The following is a 17,424-nucleotide window of genomic DNA, read 5'->3' on the forward strand; positions in this document are numbered from 1 at the left end:
GGGCGAATAGCGGCTTTGCACGTTAACATGTACACGAAATTTTACGTAATATCGAATACGCATGTTTGGACAAGTAACAGTCGCTTGCCTTATTAAAATATATCTGCTTAGTTAGGTACTTAAAACAATGTAGGTAGGCCCTTATAAAAACTATGCTTACATTTTTGCTCTTTACTATCAAAGCAGATAAATTTTCGTGGACCCCCATTAACATCTTATGGACCCCCATTTTTTGTTCACGCCTACGTAGACCCCCAGCAAGTCTCCCGTGGACCCTACCGGCCCTAGAAATAAGTTGTATCGTACCTATCAGATATTTAGACACGCTTTTTTGTGTCCGATATTGGTGTTGGTGATTGTACAAACAACAGCAGTAATGACAGTAACTCCTGGTTAAATTAAATAGTAGAAATACGACTCTTCATCACCTCAACTCAACATACATGTCTTTTGCAGACGGCAGACCGGAACAGCGGCTGGGAGACTCATCGGGTCCGGCTGAACCGTGTACCGGGTTACGGTTTCGGCATCGCCGTGTCCGGTGGCCGGGACAACCCCCACTTTGCGAGCGGTGACCCCTCCATAGCCGTATCAGATGTGCTGAGGGGAGGACCTGCGGAGGAGAAACTGCAGTAAGTTGACTTTTGTTAATTTATTTTATTGCAATTTTAAAGGCTTCGGTAAGTCATAAATACTCGAACATGGAACTAATTCTTAGGGCTGTAAGTCATATCTTACCTCTACCTTTGTATTTTCCTTCCCGAATCGCTGTTTCCAGTATATCCAATCACTCACTGATGCGCTTGACAAGAAACCGGTTTCATAATATATATTTGGCTATCTATCTACTAGTACTTGAGAAATAACCTATGTTGGATTATATATTCGTGATTCCGAGTAGAAAATTACGCCACATATAAAATTCACTTAAGGAGTCGAGGAATATACAAGTAATTCATAAAAAAGGTTGCCTGGAAGAGATCACTCTTAAGCGATAAGGCCGCCTATTGCTCACCTTGCCCTTAATCCGGCCACGTCTTTAACTATACATATAATAGTATTTTATGCAACAGTTGTATAATAGGGTTCAAAAAAGGTTTGTAGCGTGAGTTACGATGTGAGCTTTAGCGAACATCGTAAGAAAAAGACGCCACGAGCTTTTTTTGACTTGCTTATACAACGCAAGCAATTAAGCAAGCGTAAGCAATTGCTTAATTACTTACAATAAAAATTAGAGAAATAGTAAACTTTAAATGACAAACGCAAAGATAAGGTAAACAACAATAACCAGTGAGAAATATGAAAATATCAAAATTTGTCTAAGTTAAATTTTGTTTTTGATTAACTTTTACTTGCCTGTGACTATGTTAAAAATACGAGTTACTTAATTATGTTGGCTGGCTATGGATTATGTTCGAAAAGTTTTGTATAAAAACCATATAAAATATGTAACTGTAACAGGCTGCATCTTAGCCTGTCCGAACGTACCAATTAAGAAAAAAAAAGTAACTGGTTCAGTATCGTTTTAGCAACATTATGATACAGTGCTGTTATGGCGAATAGACAATATAGACTTTTCCAGAATCTTGTTATGTATGCTGTTATAAGCAAATCACAGATTACGTATAGGAGTAGAAAAAGTAATATATATGTATAGACTGTATCGACACTAATAAACGCCTTTAAGCGTCCTTGTCCCTAATATGCTTGTAATTCACGATCTAATCTGGATTATCCACAGACATACGGGGAGGCTACTCGCTGTGATTACATAATCAGAACACGGGACATTCCTCGCCACTGTCACCTCTCTCTCACTGAGTATTTGCCTAGCGCTAAACAGTGCGTGTACACATCCTAAGCATTTCTTTTCAATATAGCATAAGTTTAAACCATATACCTTGGAAATGAGGTTCAATATTGATCACCCAGAAAATATGCTATGTTCTTGTCGATATACTTAAACACTATTGAATACCATATGAGGTCCACGCACTTTGGTATGTTTCTAACTTAGAAAACGTATGAAACACATATTTGGCGTGTTGAGGTTGATGACCCTTGACAGGTATGTACGTTAACTAGGTATTGAGTTTAGTAATAGCAATTAATCTTTATTCTGTTTAATATTTTATGATTTTTGCTTAATCAGATCATCAGATCAAAGGTTTCGGTGTTGGATGCAGTCATAATTTTTTATCGAGTGTATCCTGTACCTAAAACAGATTTTGTTTTCAAAATGGGCAGTAGGTACTACTGTACTACTCTCAGTTGCGTCGATTACGTACAAAACTACAAGTTATCGGATAATAAGGATGCTCTGAATATAACTCTATTGTTCGTATCAACCACATCAGTTTAGAGTTTTGACTCTCCAATTGTATAATTATAAAGTTGATTCTTCATACATGAAGATAATTTAGTAGGTACCTTCTCTATCTAGTGTTGACTCTACATAGCTCAAAATGATTTAATAAATTCTGACAGCAGCCACTATAATGTCGATGCTGTCGGTAGCAATAGTGTTGAGTGAACATTTCGTTAGGCACCTCGTAGAAAGAGAGAAACATGAGTTAGATGTTTTCGGAGGGAAGACCACGCAGAATGTACACGTGCTTTACCATTACTTGTCTTACTGACTCGCGCAAAATATTTAGTAACCCCATCCAGTGTTAGGCCGGCCACAGACCTATTCTATTCTGTTCTACAAGAACAGAATAGAATCCAAGATCATCGTCCACCCCCGCCGACCGGCCAGAACGTTCTCCGCGCCTACCAATAAAATATCGAAAAGTATTGATATTGCACTACTAACGACATCTTACAGGTCTTAGGTCAGGTCTTAGGTGCGCGGTTGTAAGATGTTATTAGTGCTTATGATACTTTTCGATATTTTAATGGTGCGCGTTTACCCCCTGCCGGCGCGTTTGCCAAGACTTACCTTACATTGCTTGCTGACCGGGTTTTCTTGCTGACCCAAGACAGTAGGTACATATGTATATGAAAAGTGGTACATTTTGTACTGCATTTATCTAGCTTTCTGTGCCCGTTCCGCTGTGACCAGCCTCATGGCGCCATGTCACGCCATGTCACTACACACATATGTCTGTACAAAAAGAAAATCTTTATTTACTGCATACGAGAATGCTTCCGCCGCTTCGACTACTGTTAATGCTAGTAGTTAAAAAAGTCCTTCACCTTCGCTTGGGTGGATGTACGAGTAGGTACAAGCTGCTTTCGAAGCCGGTTGAGATTGATTATTATGACGTGTTAATCCGGAATAATTTTATCTCATAGACTTGTTACGGTTTATAATTCAATTCGAACAAGAATGCAATGTTGCTCTGATGTTGTTAACGTTTTTCTGAATGATTAATTATTGGAAATTGCTTCAGTCATTGCCATGTGAGGTGCAGGCATGCGGTAAACATAACAAGACTGTTTAGTCAGATAAATAGGCGGGTTGTTAATAAAATTACAGAGAAAAACTCTACACAGTTTTAATTTTACGACATAAAAGTTTGGGCCTACAACATAAATAAATAAAAAACTTTTTATATTCATCATTTTTCAGAATGCAAAAAACTTTCTATTTTTAAAATACTTATGTGAAATAGCTTATTTATGACTGGAATATTTTAGTAGGTAGCAAAAAATAATTATTTGGACGCTACTTTGCACCACAAATCTGCTCCAGTTTGCCAGAATATCAATAGGTATAATAAAAATTTAATTTGCCATGTTTTGTCGCTTTCTTACACTAACGAAAGTAAAATTAGCTAAAATCACCAACCAAACAGCTGATGTATGTTTCCTATTTCCAGAGTAAACGACCGCATAGTATCCGTAAACGGGGTCCCCCTGGAGAACGTGGAATACGGTCGCGCCGTCCAGGTGCTGCGGGACTCGGGGGCCACTGTGTCCCTCGTGGTGCGGAGGCGTGCGCCCGCGCCGCCGCCCACCGCGCCCACCGCCATCAAACTAGCGCTCACCAGGAATGGCAAGAAGGAAGGTAGGTTAAAAACCCGCCAAGAGCGTGTCGGACAAGCCCGAAATAGGGTTCCATAGCCATTACGAAAAAATTAAGTAATATTTTTCTAAGGATTTCGTATTTTGTACGGAATACTCCAAGTTTAGGTATATTTTATACCTTAGGCTGCTATTTACTCATTATAGACAAATTTTATCCTGAACAATAATTTTATCGATTCGTATATTAAAATAGCAAGTGTTTATTTTTTAATTTTTAGTTGGTTCAATTCCCGGGTGAGACAAGCGAAGTTTAGAAGAATTTTAAATGCAATTCTGTTTCATTTTAAAAATAAAGGAATGTTTCCTTTTAGTACAATTAGCTAACTAATGGATTGCCCTCCAGGGCCCATAGATTTTTTCCACCCTGTATACCTACAGTACCTACAACGACCACCAACCAGAATTTCAATGTCGCTCGGGACTCATCGGTTTTCTTCGTTTTCCTTACGATTTAAATGAGAAAGAAAAAGAAAACCGTCTGTTTCGGACTCCGAACGACATTAACAAACTAGTTTAAGGGTAGGTACATCATTACATTCTTTCTTATAATAATCGAATCCTATTAACTTCCAGATTTCGGCATAGTACTCGGATGCAAGCTCTACGTCAAAGAACTGACTCTACGGGCGCGGGAACAGCTGAACCAAGCTGGCCAGGGTCTTTGCGAAGGCGACGTTGTCACCAGGATAAATAATACTGCGATCACAGACGCCATAACCTTGAAGGAAGCAAGGAAGCTCATAGAGTCCTGTAAAGATCGCCTTAACTTGGTGGTGACGAGGGAACTGATTAGAGAAGAGACCGTTACTAATGGGAATTATCAGAACAACTATAACAGTTTAGGTGAGTTTTTTGTTATTTTCTATACGTCAGACGTGAAATTTGGCATTCATGTAGGCAAATATACCTACTATAGTCAACTTTTTAGTGACAAAATGTATTACATAATGATTGCAAAATTAAATTGCCCGTAGTATTTATGTTCCGATAAAAATGATTCGCCCACTTAATTACGTAATAACATATTTTGTCCCTAAAAGATCTACGGGTACAGTTGCAAGCAGAAAATTTCCTTTTTCATCCACAATTTGGGTCCTCATATTAAGAATGAGTCATTTGTTATTACATATTAAAATTAAATAACGTAAACTATGTCATCATACTTATTAAAACTCAGTCAACAAGCATGTAGAATTAATTAGTACAAAATATCTTGAAAACAGCTGAACAAATACACAAAAGTAATAAGAACTTATTATTTGCTTCCGTAATTTTATCATAATTTTTAAAAGCTATATCTCTAGTCGCAACAAAAATCTTGTCCTAAAGTCCAAGTTCATGCTTGTAGCTGAATAACATGTAAACGTTACCCGAGAAATTTTAAACATCATTTACGCCAACCTACCCAGTGCGACGTCCAAGACCCTACTATTTGTTCTAATTAGTCATGTTCCCCACTACTTCGTCTGCATCCATCATCTAGTATATGTAATCCTATGATTAGGGATACTCGTATAAAGCAACTGTTCTTAATATGGGATAGTGTAACTTTATAATACAGATATAGCCCCTACAAGCAAACAGTGGCGTGGGAATAGGGTTCTATGGACACTTCGCCACTGCAAGCAAACACAAAAATAAATATTCTCAGTGGAAATTATCTACTCCGAGGCGTAAAGTATAAACAACATGAGTAATATTTCCAGATGGATCCCACAACGTATACGCAGGCGCGGAGCCGCTTTCCTCAGCGTACTCCAGCAGCGGGCAGAACCTTTACGTGGCGGCGCCCGTGCGCGGCGGCCCCGGCGGAGACGCCCGACGGGGCCCGATGTCGCACGAAGTTGAGCAGCCGCCGAGACCGCCTCCGCCTAGAAACGATGGTATTGACTTCTCCATTATACTTAATAGGAATAAGCTTGGGGACGTGCAGCCTGGTTTCTTAGACGGTAAGAGTGAGAGTCCGGCATTGTCAATATTGTCATGTCATGTCCCTCCCTTTCCAGTCGTCCATAGTGGATTTTCCCGACTGCAACCCCATCTCATATAAAATTAAAAACTAAAAACCAGTAAATTAAGCAAGCACCTTGTGTCTCTGGCCGTTAAGGCGACTCAACCCCAAAAAAAATTGTAAGTACTCATGTAGTTTCATCATCAGCTGAACACATAGTGGGAAGTCTGCCAACATTTCGCCTTCCAGTTCCTGGACGCTGCTCAGGAACGTTTCTCCCCCAATAAGAAGCTCAGCGAGCGTTTATAAAGCCAGGGTCCAATTGCATAACAAAATAGAAGCTAATAGGAAATTAATTTAGTGAATTTCAATACAAAATCGTTAATACTATTTACTCGTACTTTGTTGTGCATTCGTGCTGAGATGGAATTATTAGATCCTGCCACTCAAAATACTTTTGAATGGTTTTATTAATGCATTTTATCTTCATGCCTTATTTGGTTTAATTACAGACTACTACAGCAGTAGAAGACAGTTGTATGAAGAAGATGGGATGAACAATCAACGAAACAAGCCACCGTAAGTTTTAATAAGCAGTCATTGATTTAAAAAAAAAACAAGAAACATAGTATAACGAGATGAAAATTAATAGTATTTTTTTTACCTAACCTTAACTTAGTGCACAGAAGTAGTTCCGGAGTAGAATGGTACTTTGCTTTAGTTCATACATCTATCTTCCTTGAAAAATCTTCAAAACCTGAACCCTATGGAGGATTTAACCCTTAATTAGGCCCCATTTATTGGAGCATACTACCACCAGAATCAAAAGCAGCTATCGAATACATACCTGGCAAAGGATATTTTAAAGCTAGTAGTATTTTCAATAATTACTATGAATATTGTAACTTATTACTAAAACAATAAGGTTGAATTTCCAAATCAATGCATGTAGTCGCTAAATCGCCTCTACCTTACTAAGGGTTAAAAATGTTGCAGATGAATCCACAAAAAATACACTGATAACAATTCACTACCGACAATTAATAGCCTCGGTATCTTGGCTCAATTGCTCACACTTAGAGGTTTTCTGCATTAATGTACGAAGATACATTTGAAATTGTCCATGAACTGCTCCTACAAAAGCTACGAACAGTTCAATCATTATTATCACCGTGTTATATTGGACATAGGCCTGCCCCATAGACCTCCAGTTGCTTCAGCTCAGTTGTGAAGTTCCCAAGCTGAACTGGGCCCACGTAGTATGTATATCTACAACATTAGCTCTTTCTTTCTTAGAGGAGGCTTGTGCATAGCAGTAGGACGTATAAAGGTTGAAGATCACGATGAGTATCCACTACGATCACGTAACATACATATTCTAATCTCTTCCAGAAGCGAGCCTCGCCTGATCAGCTTCCAGAAGGAAGGCTCAGTGGGTCTGCGATTGTGTGGTGGAAACCGCTCCGGTGTGTTCGTATCAGGGGTGCAGCCGACTAGTCCTGCAGCCCTCCAGGGCTTGCAGCCCGCTGATAAGATCCTAAAGGTTAGTTCACCCGTTGCTTACCATCATAAGCTGTATTATCTGATATCTTATGATCGTGATGCTCTCGCCAGATTGAGAATGAAACCCTGAATCAGATTTATTCAAGACGTGCTTGTGTTACGTTAGTAAAATTTATGGAAGAGACCATAAAGACCATTAAGATGTCATCAGGCTTCAAAATACTACCTACTAAGTGAGAAATTATGTTATTTGTCAACATTTACAAATTGAATATTTTATTAGCCTTGCCCGACAAAGAGTAGATAAGTAAGTTTGCAAAGAATCCAAAAATACAGACAATTTGAGAACTATCGAACTATAACTGTATTATTTAAGAAACACGAACAAAAACAGGCTTGTAAAATTAGGAATACGAATGAAAGTAAGTAATTTACTCAAAAATATCTCATTTCAGGTGAACGACATGGAAATGAAAGGCGTGACGCGAGAGGAGGCGGTGTTGTTTCTTCTAAGTCTCCAGGAGAGGATCGATCTCATAGTGCAACACTCACCGGCCGAATACAGCGCTGTCGCCGGGGGTCAAATGCGTGAGTAAACTGCCACTAACAAAAATTCTACTATAATAGACTGTTCAAATTGGCAGGGCGACTGAAACACTGATTAAATCATACGGCTTGTAACTAATATTGTCTTTTATAACAATCACAAGAGATTGCTGGCAAAAACATCTGTCTCAACCAAGAAACTCTACTTACATATTTTAGTCTTTATGCTAATCTCAGTCAAAACCAAGGAGATCTTACAAATTACTTTTTTTTATTAATTCAGGCCTGTGTTTTGTTGCAATTAATGTATTAGATCGTCTAATTGTTTATCTCCAAAAACTCAGCTAGACCTTCGGGTCAAATCTACTCTCTCAGGTCAGGAGGCACAAAACTCACAGAGTCTAAAAGACTTTTTATGTATCTTATGTACCTAGCTACAATTATTTTTCCCAAAAACCTACGTTTTACTTTTTTTTTGCTTTCGTACATTCGCAGCGGGTGACTCGTTCCACATAAAGACACACTTCCACTACACGGAGCCTACAGACGGCGAGATGTCATTCCGTTGCGGAGACGTGTTTCATGTAGTGGATACTCTACACAATGGCACTGTTGGCGCATGGCAGGTCTACAGGATAGGTGAGTAGTAGTAGTAGTAGCAGTAGCCACACATAAAGTATATAACGAGTATTTGCTAGATTTAAAAGGCTATCAAAGTACAATGGCAGAATGAAATCGCATACAGAAAGACAAGCTAGCCGCTCTTTGAAAAACAAGAGACGAAAAAAGTCTAAAGTCAAAGGCACACTTTTACATTTTTTACTTCCCTTTCCCACACACAACATTTTCGCGGAGAAACCCGCATTAAAATCAGAGTTGCGTAACTTAAAGGATTTAAGCGTACCTAAATACATAAGCACAGGCAGCGGCAGGCGTCTTTGTTTTATACTATGCAAAGATGATGATGATGATGGGGATGTTTGATATCGTCGGTGATACTGCAATACCTTGTAATTAGCATTTTCCATTAGGTACAATTTTCATTGTCAGATCAGTACAATGTTAGTACTGTTCTGACAGAGAAAATTATACCTTATGGAAAAAGCTAGTTACGCGGTATTGCAGTACCAACGACGATATGATGAAAATAAAAAAAATAAAGATGGGTACCACCGATTTTGTTTTTGTACTGCAACAAAAATTTGACCTAACGCCACATTGCAACCGCAGGTCGCAACAACCAAGAGGTACAGAAAGGCACCATCCCAAACAAGGCACGAGCGGAGGAATTGGCTACAGCGCAGTTCAACGCGACCAAGAAAGAAATGTCTGGCAACGATGGGAAAACCAACTTTTTCAGGAGACGGCGGTCGACGCATCGGCGGAGCAAGAGTCTTGGCAAGGTGAGTCCTGTGTATGGTTATCCAAAATGAACCCTTGACATCCATGAGGTATTGGAATTAAAATGTTGTATTAAAATTCATCATCATCATCATCCCAGCCTATATACGTCCCACTGCTGGGCACAGGCCTCCTCTCAGAACAAGAGGGCTAGGGTATTGAAATGAAAATGATGTAATTACATGAAATATTCATGATACTCGTATGTAACAAAGTTGAAGACAAAATTATATCTTAATTCAAAAAAGCATTAGGAACGTTGAAAAATACAATACAATACAAATATAATATTCTTTATTGCACATACCACAAATCAGTATACATTTTTTAAGATGGACAGAAAATGCAGGGTAGACAGTAGGCGACAGAAAACCTACCATTGATTCGGAATAAACCTCTGTTTGTCAAGAAGAAACAGTTTCGACAGATGTTTATATTTGTATTAATCGATATCCACCACCCTAAAATAAGCCCTAAAGTTGATAATTGTTTGCATGTCACAAAACAATAATGCCAATAGACGTATTTGTCAACTTGAAAGTTCGACTTTGCGACATATCCATTTGATAGGAACTTGTTTAAAAATTTATAGACCACTTATTTGGCTGATGGTACCAGACGAAGCTACCATCTAAAAATGTGTACCTACTGACAGACAACAAGTTACAAAGTGGATTTTCTTATTGACTTTGATATTAAATATAATAATATCCTAAAATATTGATTCAATTATGATTTTGTATTTCCAGGAGCACTGGGATGAAGTAGTCCTGTCCGACAGCATCAGCAAGTTCCCAGCGTACGAGCGCGTGGCTCTCAAACAGCCTGGCTTCGTGCGACCAGTCATTGTCCTGGGCGCCGTTGCCGACATTGCGCGCGACAAGTTGCTCAACGAGTCGCCTGACAAGTTCGCTTCTCCCAGTAAGTTGATTAGATAGCAGTTTCAGAATAAACAAGAAAACATCTACGACATTTAATCAAATTCTCAAGCCAACTTTGTTTTCCAGAAATGGACAGCACGCTAGAAGACAGCAAAACCAAATCGGCCGGCATCATACGTCTATCCAGTATTCGGTCCATCATGGAGCGAGGGAAACACGCCCTTCTAGACATCACGCCTAACGCCGTGGATCGCCTGAACTACGCACAATTCTACCCCATAGTCATATTCCTAAAAGCTGATAATAAACATATTATCAAACAGCTGAGGGCTGGGCTGCCAAAGTAAGAATTGCTTATTTATTTTTTCTAGGATTTTTTTTTCTTAAAATTTCGCCTGTTTATAGAAATAAAAAGCCGACATAATATAATCGACAAAGGTATGGCATTAGATAACCCTCAGGTTGGCATCCGCCATCTTTAAAAAAACCTTGCTAATGGCGTTGCTATTATGTGCGAATTTTCGCCTCCTAACACATGGCAATCCACATTTTGAAATTGTTTATTTTTCCATCACAGAGAGCTGCCTTTTTGTAGAATAAAAAAATCATAATATCATCGACATACACGCCTTATTTGATAAAAAAATGTGCATTCAGAGAAATAAACCTTTTATTTTTATTTTTTTCTTAAAAATGCCCATTCCTAATGAAATATATTAATTTCAACCAGGTCGGCCCACAAATCGTCAAAGAAACTTCTAGAACAGTGCCAACACATGGAACGTGTGTGGGGACACGTATTCACGCACACAATCACCCTCAGCGAGGCCAATCAGAACACGTGGTTCAGCAAACTGACTGATCTCATACAGAGGACACAACAACAACAGCTATGGGTGTCGGAGACCAAGGTGAGAACTGAAGTACTAATATTGGTGGAAGGAAAACAGCTGACGGTATTGTTTAGGTTAAGATCTGGTTGTGGTATTCTAAAATCTTTAAAAAGTTTTATACCAGTTTACAACAGTTTAATGAAACCGTCAAGCAAGATAAGGATAAAAAACTAGAATAAATAATCTGTTCACGAAAAGATTTTAGAAAAGCTGAAATATAACTTTATAAAATTAAACTAGTTTGTTAATGTCGTTTGGAACTAAACAGAAGATAGGTTTTCTTGTCTTTCTCATTTCAATCTTCATAAAAACCAAGAAAATCGACGAGTCCCGAGCGACATTGACATTTTGGTTGTACATTTGTGTATGGGAAGGTTACTTTATATGTGTATGTATGTCTGTCTATTTACAAAAGTATGTGGCATCATGCTTCCAGATGGTCGCTTGGTAAAAGCAAATTGGTGCATTTGGTAAATTGTATGTGCTTCATACAGAACTTTATATATTTTTATAAGTGACTGAAGAAATAATAATGCACTCCTTAAAAATGTATAGCTTACTAGCTGTTGCTCGCGAGTCCGTCCGCGTAGAAGTATGAAAAATAAATTACGTCCTATTCTTAAACCTACCGAATATACACAAAAAATTACAAAAAAAATCATAAAAAAGCTGTTTCGGAGGAGTTTGGTCACAGTACACAAGAATTTCATATATTACATTTATTACTTACCTACTATAACAAAGCTATGGCATTATAATGCGATACCATTCTGCTAGTGTTCTTACATAAATTATTTTGCTCGTCAATATTATTTTTAAGACTTATAATCCCTTTACAAGGAACACGATCACAATCTGGATTAGTTATTTATTCAGTCACTTCTACAATAGGCATAAATGTATTAACCTATTTCGTTTCTTCTGTCTTTGCGGCGGTGTAGCACGTTGAAATGGTGTCGGACATTTACTTCCCGATCCCACCATCCCCCTACCCAGCCTTTTACCCTATCTCCTACCCCATTAACAACTACCCACAACCTCCTGAAAGGCCTATGCATTCACCACAGAACATGCCATTTAATTTCGCTAAACCAACCAAGCATAACAATCAGCTGTATGACGCTAACAAGAATCACATAGTGCCTTATTACTACTCCGAAACGCTAGCACCTTGCACTCCTAACAATAACTACAGCGTACCTAACACATATTTGACTAACAAAAACAGGCATACGGTCGCCAATTATCCCTTGGAAAGACAGTATTATCCAGGGCGTAACTTGAGTCCTCGAACAGCTGCCAGTCCGGAAATGTCTCAGATCTTCGCTAAGACAAATAGGCATTCGCAGCAAGGTTTCAGACCTTATAGCGTTCTAGAAACTTCCGCGAAATCTCCGATTCCGAACATCCAAAGGCCGTCTTCAGTTGTTCCAATGACGGAACAATTCCGTCCCGCTTCAGTTTTCTTCCAAAGCAACAAATTGGAGAGTAAAGAGGAGATTCCTGAATGGAAGGCTAGGTTACAGAAAGAAATGCCCATGCCTCCTTTGAAAACTTTAGACAAACCTTTGCGTCAGATTTGCCGTATTCCAAATTGTAAATGCAATTCTAAGCCCGCTGTGGATCCCGCAAGATTTAGTGAAGTACGGACGCTTCCGACAGTCACAGAGAGGTCTCTTCATAAAATTAAGAATTTGTCTTTACCAACTTTAAAGTTAGATGAGCACGATCTTGAAAGAAAAAGAGATATGACTGAAGCGGAGAGAGACATCAGTACTCTAAACAAACCTATTTCCGAACTGCATTTAGGGTACGTTTAGTTAAGGTTAAACAATAAGTATATTAGATGCCTACAAGAGAGTTACCAAATTACTAGATTTAAGCACAATTACTAGCACTTAGTTTGATTTTGCTTATTACTTATTGTGTGTATATTTTGCTGCATGTAAATAATTTGCAACAATTTTGTTTGCTTTTTGCATTTATATGTTTGTATGCTTGATGTAGATAGTTTTTGTTTAATCTAAGTTCTTTTAAAAATTACCAAAGATTGATATTTTGAAGTTTGCCACTAGTGATTTTTTTATTGTCACTACCATTGTTAAATACCTACCATTTGTCAAACAAATGAACATTCAAACCGATAGTTGTCAAACCGTTTTAAAATATTGAATGTTAATTTGCCCAGTGTGTACCTACCCATTAATCATTCAGACGCTAAACCAAATTTAGTGGCTGTAACATTTTACTGCAATCATTCATTTGTCTTGTATTGTCACCCCATTCCATAAACCCACCCTACCGGACGCTGCTCGAACATCAACAAACATCAACAAAATGGCCGATGCACAAAATGGCGGAACGAAACAGAGGCCCGAGCCGTTGTCGGACGACTTTTTGTTCTCAATGTCTTCGAGTACCGAGAACCGGCTCTCTTACGCTTCGAGTCCTGAGAGTGATTTGGAAGTTAGCCCACCGCCGGCGCCAAGACTGGTCAAGTCTTCTTCGGACCCGTCGATAGCGACGACTCAGGACAACATGGATCGAGATGACGATATGACCCATATGGCCGACGCCGTACCGCCGCCTTACACGGTTGGTATCCTTATCCTTCATTGCTTATGCTGATGTGATATGTGGCTTTTAAATCTGACATTAATTTCTTAACTTACAGATGAAGTAGGTATTTTATTTTTCTGGAACGGCTATCAGCATTATTCGTAGTATCAGCATCATATTTCTCAGTAGGTACCTATGTCTGTTCTTCATTTTTCTAAAGACACTTTTCTAAAGCCAAATATGTCATAAAAGTCAGCTAATTAATTCATTCCTTATCAAATAATCATAAGTTCTTATAGAAAATTAATCAAATTAATTTCTAGCCAATAATTAAGTAAAACCAGGATTTTTGTGGTACAGTAACCAGCACCAATATCTGATACAACAAAGCTTGCGTGAATATCTGATACGACTCTATCCAGGGCCGGTACGACGTATCAGATGTTTTTGTTTGCACGCCCCGCTGTGAAAAATATGAATGCAACCAAATTATTCTTTGTTTCTTTATCCTCAAATGTGCTCATTAAAGCAAATACTTCATAGTCCGTATAATTTGAACACACATTTTGTAGCAAGTTTAAGCCCTAAAGCCGAGTTTAGTCTTGCAAGAAAAATCGTGCAAGTTGCATTAAACTGCGGCGCTCGATTGACCACTACAAACTCGTTGGCTTTACGGCCTCGCAATGTGATGCAACTTGCACGATTTTTCTTGCAAGTCTAAACTCGGCTTAAGACCATTCAAGAACTTGCATACATGTTGCATTACATCGCAGACTATGAGGCACAATTAATTCAGTGGATCAAACAAATACTGCAATGTAGTAAGGCTTTAGTGATAAGAAAATTGTTTCTTGCAAGTCTTGACCCTCACTATCCCACAGCAAGGGGCTATGACAGCAAATACGGCTTCGCTTCCAACGGCACCGGGGCTTCCAACGGCGTCACCCACAACGGACAGAGCTCGCAGCCAATAGGGCAAGAAGCGCCACCGTACCAGTGTAATCCTATGGCGCACTCGCCCCCGCATTCGCCTCTGTACGGGACTGGTGAGAGATTCATTGCTTAATTAATTACTGATATACTGAACCTATTTGTTAAGATTAATCGTGATGACCGGAGTCCTGACGACCGGATGGCCAAGTGGTTAGAGAACCTGTCTACGAAGCTTGAGGTCCCGGGTTCGATTCCCGGCCGGGGCAGATATTTGTATGAATAATAAGAATGTTTGTTCTCGGGTCTTGGATGTTTAATAAGTATTTAAGTATGTATTTATCTATATAAGTATGTTTATCCGTTGTCTAGTAGCCATAGTACAAGCTTTGCTTAGTTTGGGACTAGGTCAATTGGTGTCAAGTGTCGCATGATATTTATTTATATATTATTTATTTATCTGGAGTATTTGAGCACACATTTGAATTAGTTTGACTGGAAACTCCTAGAAAGGTAAAGGTATTTTTATACAGAATCTAGTCACTGTCTATGAGGCGGTGACACGTTGAACATCGACCAACATAATAAAAAAAATTGTCGACCATAATTTATGAAAAAGAATTACATGCAGTGGTGTTCAGTCTAAGTAACCTAACCACTTACTGGAATACCCCTATCCGGACTACCTTTTACTCGCGGCTGGGCTCGCCTGAATTATTAGGTTTAATCCTGGGATTTTACTTCCCGTGAGAATTCCCAGGTTTAAGTAGTGTCAAATGTATGACTCTGTCATTCAACCCGACCCCAACCAGGGCTAATTTTAACACACCCTGTATAAGGCTTTAAGTAGATGAGTTAGTGTCACTGTTTAGTTCCAGAGCTCCCGCCGCGAGGGTCCGCGGGCCGGCCGGCGGGCGGCGTGCTGCTGCCGGCGCCGCCCCCGGCGCGCCCCCGTCACGCTGCGACACAACCCACAGGTAACGTACACTAAACTACCATCCGAATAGCCAGATTCCTTACCCAGGGCCGTCTTTCACCAATGAGGGCTATCGCGTATGAATTTGCCACTAGAGGCGCTAGTGTAGCGTGAGGTCTCCGAAATGTCAAATCTCATAGTTTTTGGGTGAGCTACGCGGTTTATTTATAATTAGAATAAATTTGTGATATTTTGCAATATCTGAAATTAATTATAGCAAATATGCGTTTCTGGGGCAATGAATGTCTGTGTTTTGAGACAGTTTTGTCTTTGGGAAACCTTTGTCTCCCTTTTTTCCGAACAAAACGGGACTATGCAACACTGTGCATGCTCGATATTTTTATGGCACGGTTTCAGGGTGTATAAATATGATTTTAATCTAAACTTTGTTTTCACGCCCGTAATAACAGACTTTGAAAGCCATACTTAAAAACCTCACGCAACAGTGCGCCATCTAGTGAGACAAAAAAACGATAGCCCTCTTGTGAAGGAACTAGTGCCAAAAAACACAATAGTTCTATTTGTATTACAGCCAAAGAAGCTATCGTGAATAATCAGCGGCCTGAAACAATCGGTTGTAAATACTATGAATTTTCACAATTTCTGTATAATTTAAAATACATTTTTTTACGACCCCCGCCCCACGTCAAGAGGCGTCTCTTTCCGGTCCCAAAGCGCAAACGGGATGACACTGCCACGTACCTGCGCGGCCCAACTAGCTTGATCATACAGGCCTACTCAGGCCAAGGGTCGTTGGATCGCCCACTGCCAGGGCCGGTAAGATCAACATGAGGCCGTATTGTCAACGCCTGACGTTTCGCTACTGCATCCATCTCTTTCTATCCTCATCTTATACTGTTGTGACAGAACGAAGTGTGAAAACGATCGTGAGTTACACTTAACTTACTTTAATTTTTTTAGCATTAAAAAAGGTAGCGACCTTGACGTCTTTTATTGAAAAACATTTGTAATAAGTCACAGCAAATAGTAACAATTTAGCAAGGATATACGCATCAACATTATTTTGGTTATCATAAGATACTATTACTTTTTAAACCGTTTTTCAATAAACATATCCCTTCGGGCAGTGTCGGGTAAAAAGACTCGTTAAGATTGTTTACGAGCATAATGCTTTCTTAAACCCGAAACGGTTAAAAAAACGTAGTTTTTAGTTAAATGCAAGTGGGTTAATTTTTCGAGGAGTTCATTGTGTTCAGACTCAAATTTCAGTTATAAAATTAGAAATATATCGTTCTTTGTTTTTTAGTTGCTTAAGATTTATCACTGCAAACTTGTAGGAACATTCATTTTATTCTTATTTTTCTTTTTTCCCAATAACTTAAATTTTCTTGCACAAAAGTACGTTACGTGGTCAGGTTCGGATTATCCGACTACTTTGTAGTATTGTTAAAATACAAGGTCTAGAAAAACTTGCTGTTTAAAACATGGATGAATTGTTGCATATATGATATACAATTCATGTACAACATAAAAAAATCTTAGGACATTTATAAGATATTTTTTCTACATTCCCGTTGTTTCAATACACCGTCATTTCGTAGCCTTTTAAACAAAAAGAGGCAAACTCCTGTAAATCCTTTTTTATACTATAAGCACTTTGAAATAAGACTTGCGTAATATGACTTTATAATGTTTATGCGCAAGCCATAGATTTTATCTATAATTAATGTAATAAAGGTTCAAGTTAGATTTGCGTCACAAGTCGAGCGTCATTTTCGTTACGGTTGCGAC

At 38.9% G+C, this 17,424-nt stretch overlaps 2 protein-coding genes across 10 annotated transcripts in view; both read left to right on the plus strand.

Moving 5' to 3' along the window:
* The window catches only part of LOC141439124 (tight junction protein 1-like), a 72,363-nt gene extending 58,513 nt beyond the window's left edge, over positions 1-13,850 (plus strand). For 4 of the 5 annotated variants that reach the window (XM_074103268.1, XM_074103269.1, XM_074103270.1 and 1 more), the window contains 13 exons: positions 457-632; positions 3,825-4,012; positions 4,606-4,875; positions 5,739-5,915; positions 6,496-6,562; positions 7,376-7,526; positions 7,942-8,074; positions 8,528-8,671; positions 9,263-9,435; positions 10,183-10,354; positions 10,441-10,657; positions 11,045-11,225; positions 12,149-13,670. In XM_074103268.1, the coding sequence (XP_073959369.1) occupies positions 457-632; positions 3,825-4,012; positions 4,606-4,875; positions 5,739-5,915; positions 6,496-6,562; positions 7,376-7,526; positions 7,942-8,074; positions 8,528-8,671; positions 9,263-9,435; positions 10,183-10,354; positions 10,441-10,657; positions 11,045-11,225; positions 12,149-13,027 (2,928 nt within the window). In that variant the 3' untranslated portion in view covers positions 13,028-13,670. Of the gene's footprint in view, positions 1-456; positions 633-3,824; positions 4,013-4,605; positions 4,876-5,738; positions 5,916-6,495; positions 6,563-7,375; positions 7,527-7,941; positions 8,075-8,527; positions 8,672-9,262; positions 9,436-10,182; positions 10,355-10,440; positions 10,658-11,044; positions 11,226-12,148 lie in introns of all 5 variants that reach the window. The other variant, XM_074103272.1, reaches the window with a different exon arrangement.
* An 807-nt stretch (positions 13,851-14,657) lies between these two features.
* The window catches only part of LOC141439123 (uncharacterized), a 59,928-nt gene continuing 57,161 nt past the window's right edge, over positions 14,658-17,424 (plus strand). For 4 of the 5 annotated variants that reach the window (XM_074103263.1, XM_074103267.1, XM_074103266.1 and 1 more), the window contains exons 1-2: positions 14,658-14,812; positions 15,569-15,673. The gene's annotated coding sequence lies outside the window, so the exon portion shown is untranslated. The remainder of the gene's footprint in view (positions 14,813-15,568; positions 15,674-17,424) is intronic. The other variant, XM_074103264.1, reaches the window with a different exon arrangement.

This window comes from Choristoneura fumiferana, chromosome 20 (assembly GCF_025370935.1).
Source record: "Choristoneura fumiferana chromosome 20, NRCan_CFum_1, whole genome shotgun sequence".
NCBI lineage: Eukaryota > Metazoa > Arthropoda > Insecta > Lepidoptera > Tortricidae > Choristoneura > Choristoneura fumiferana.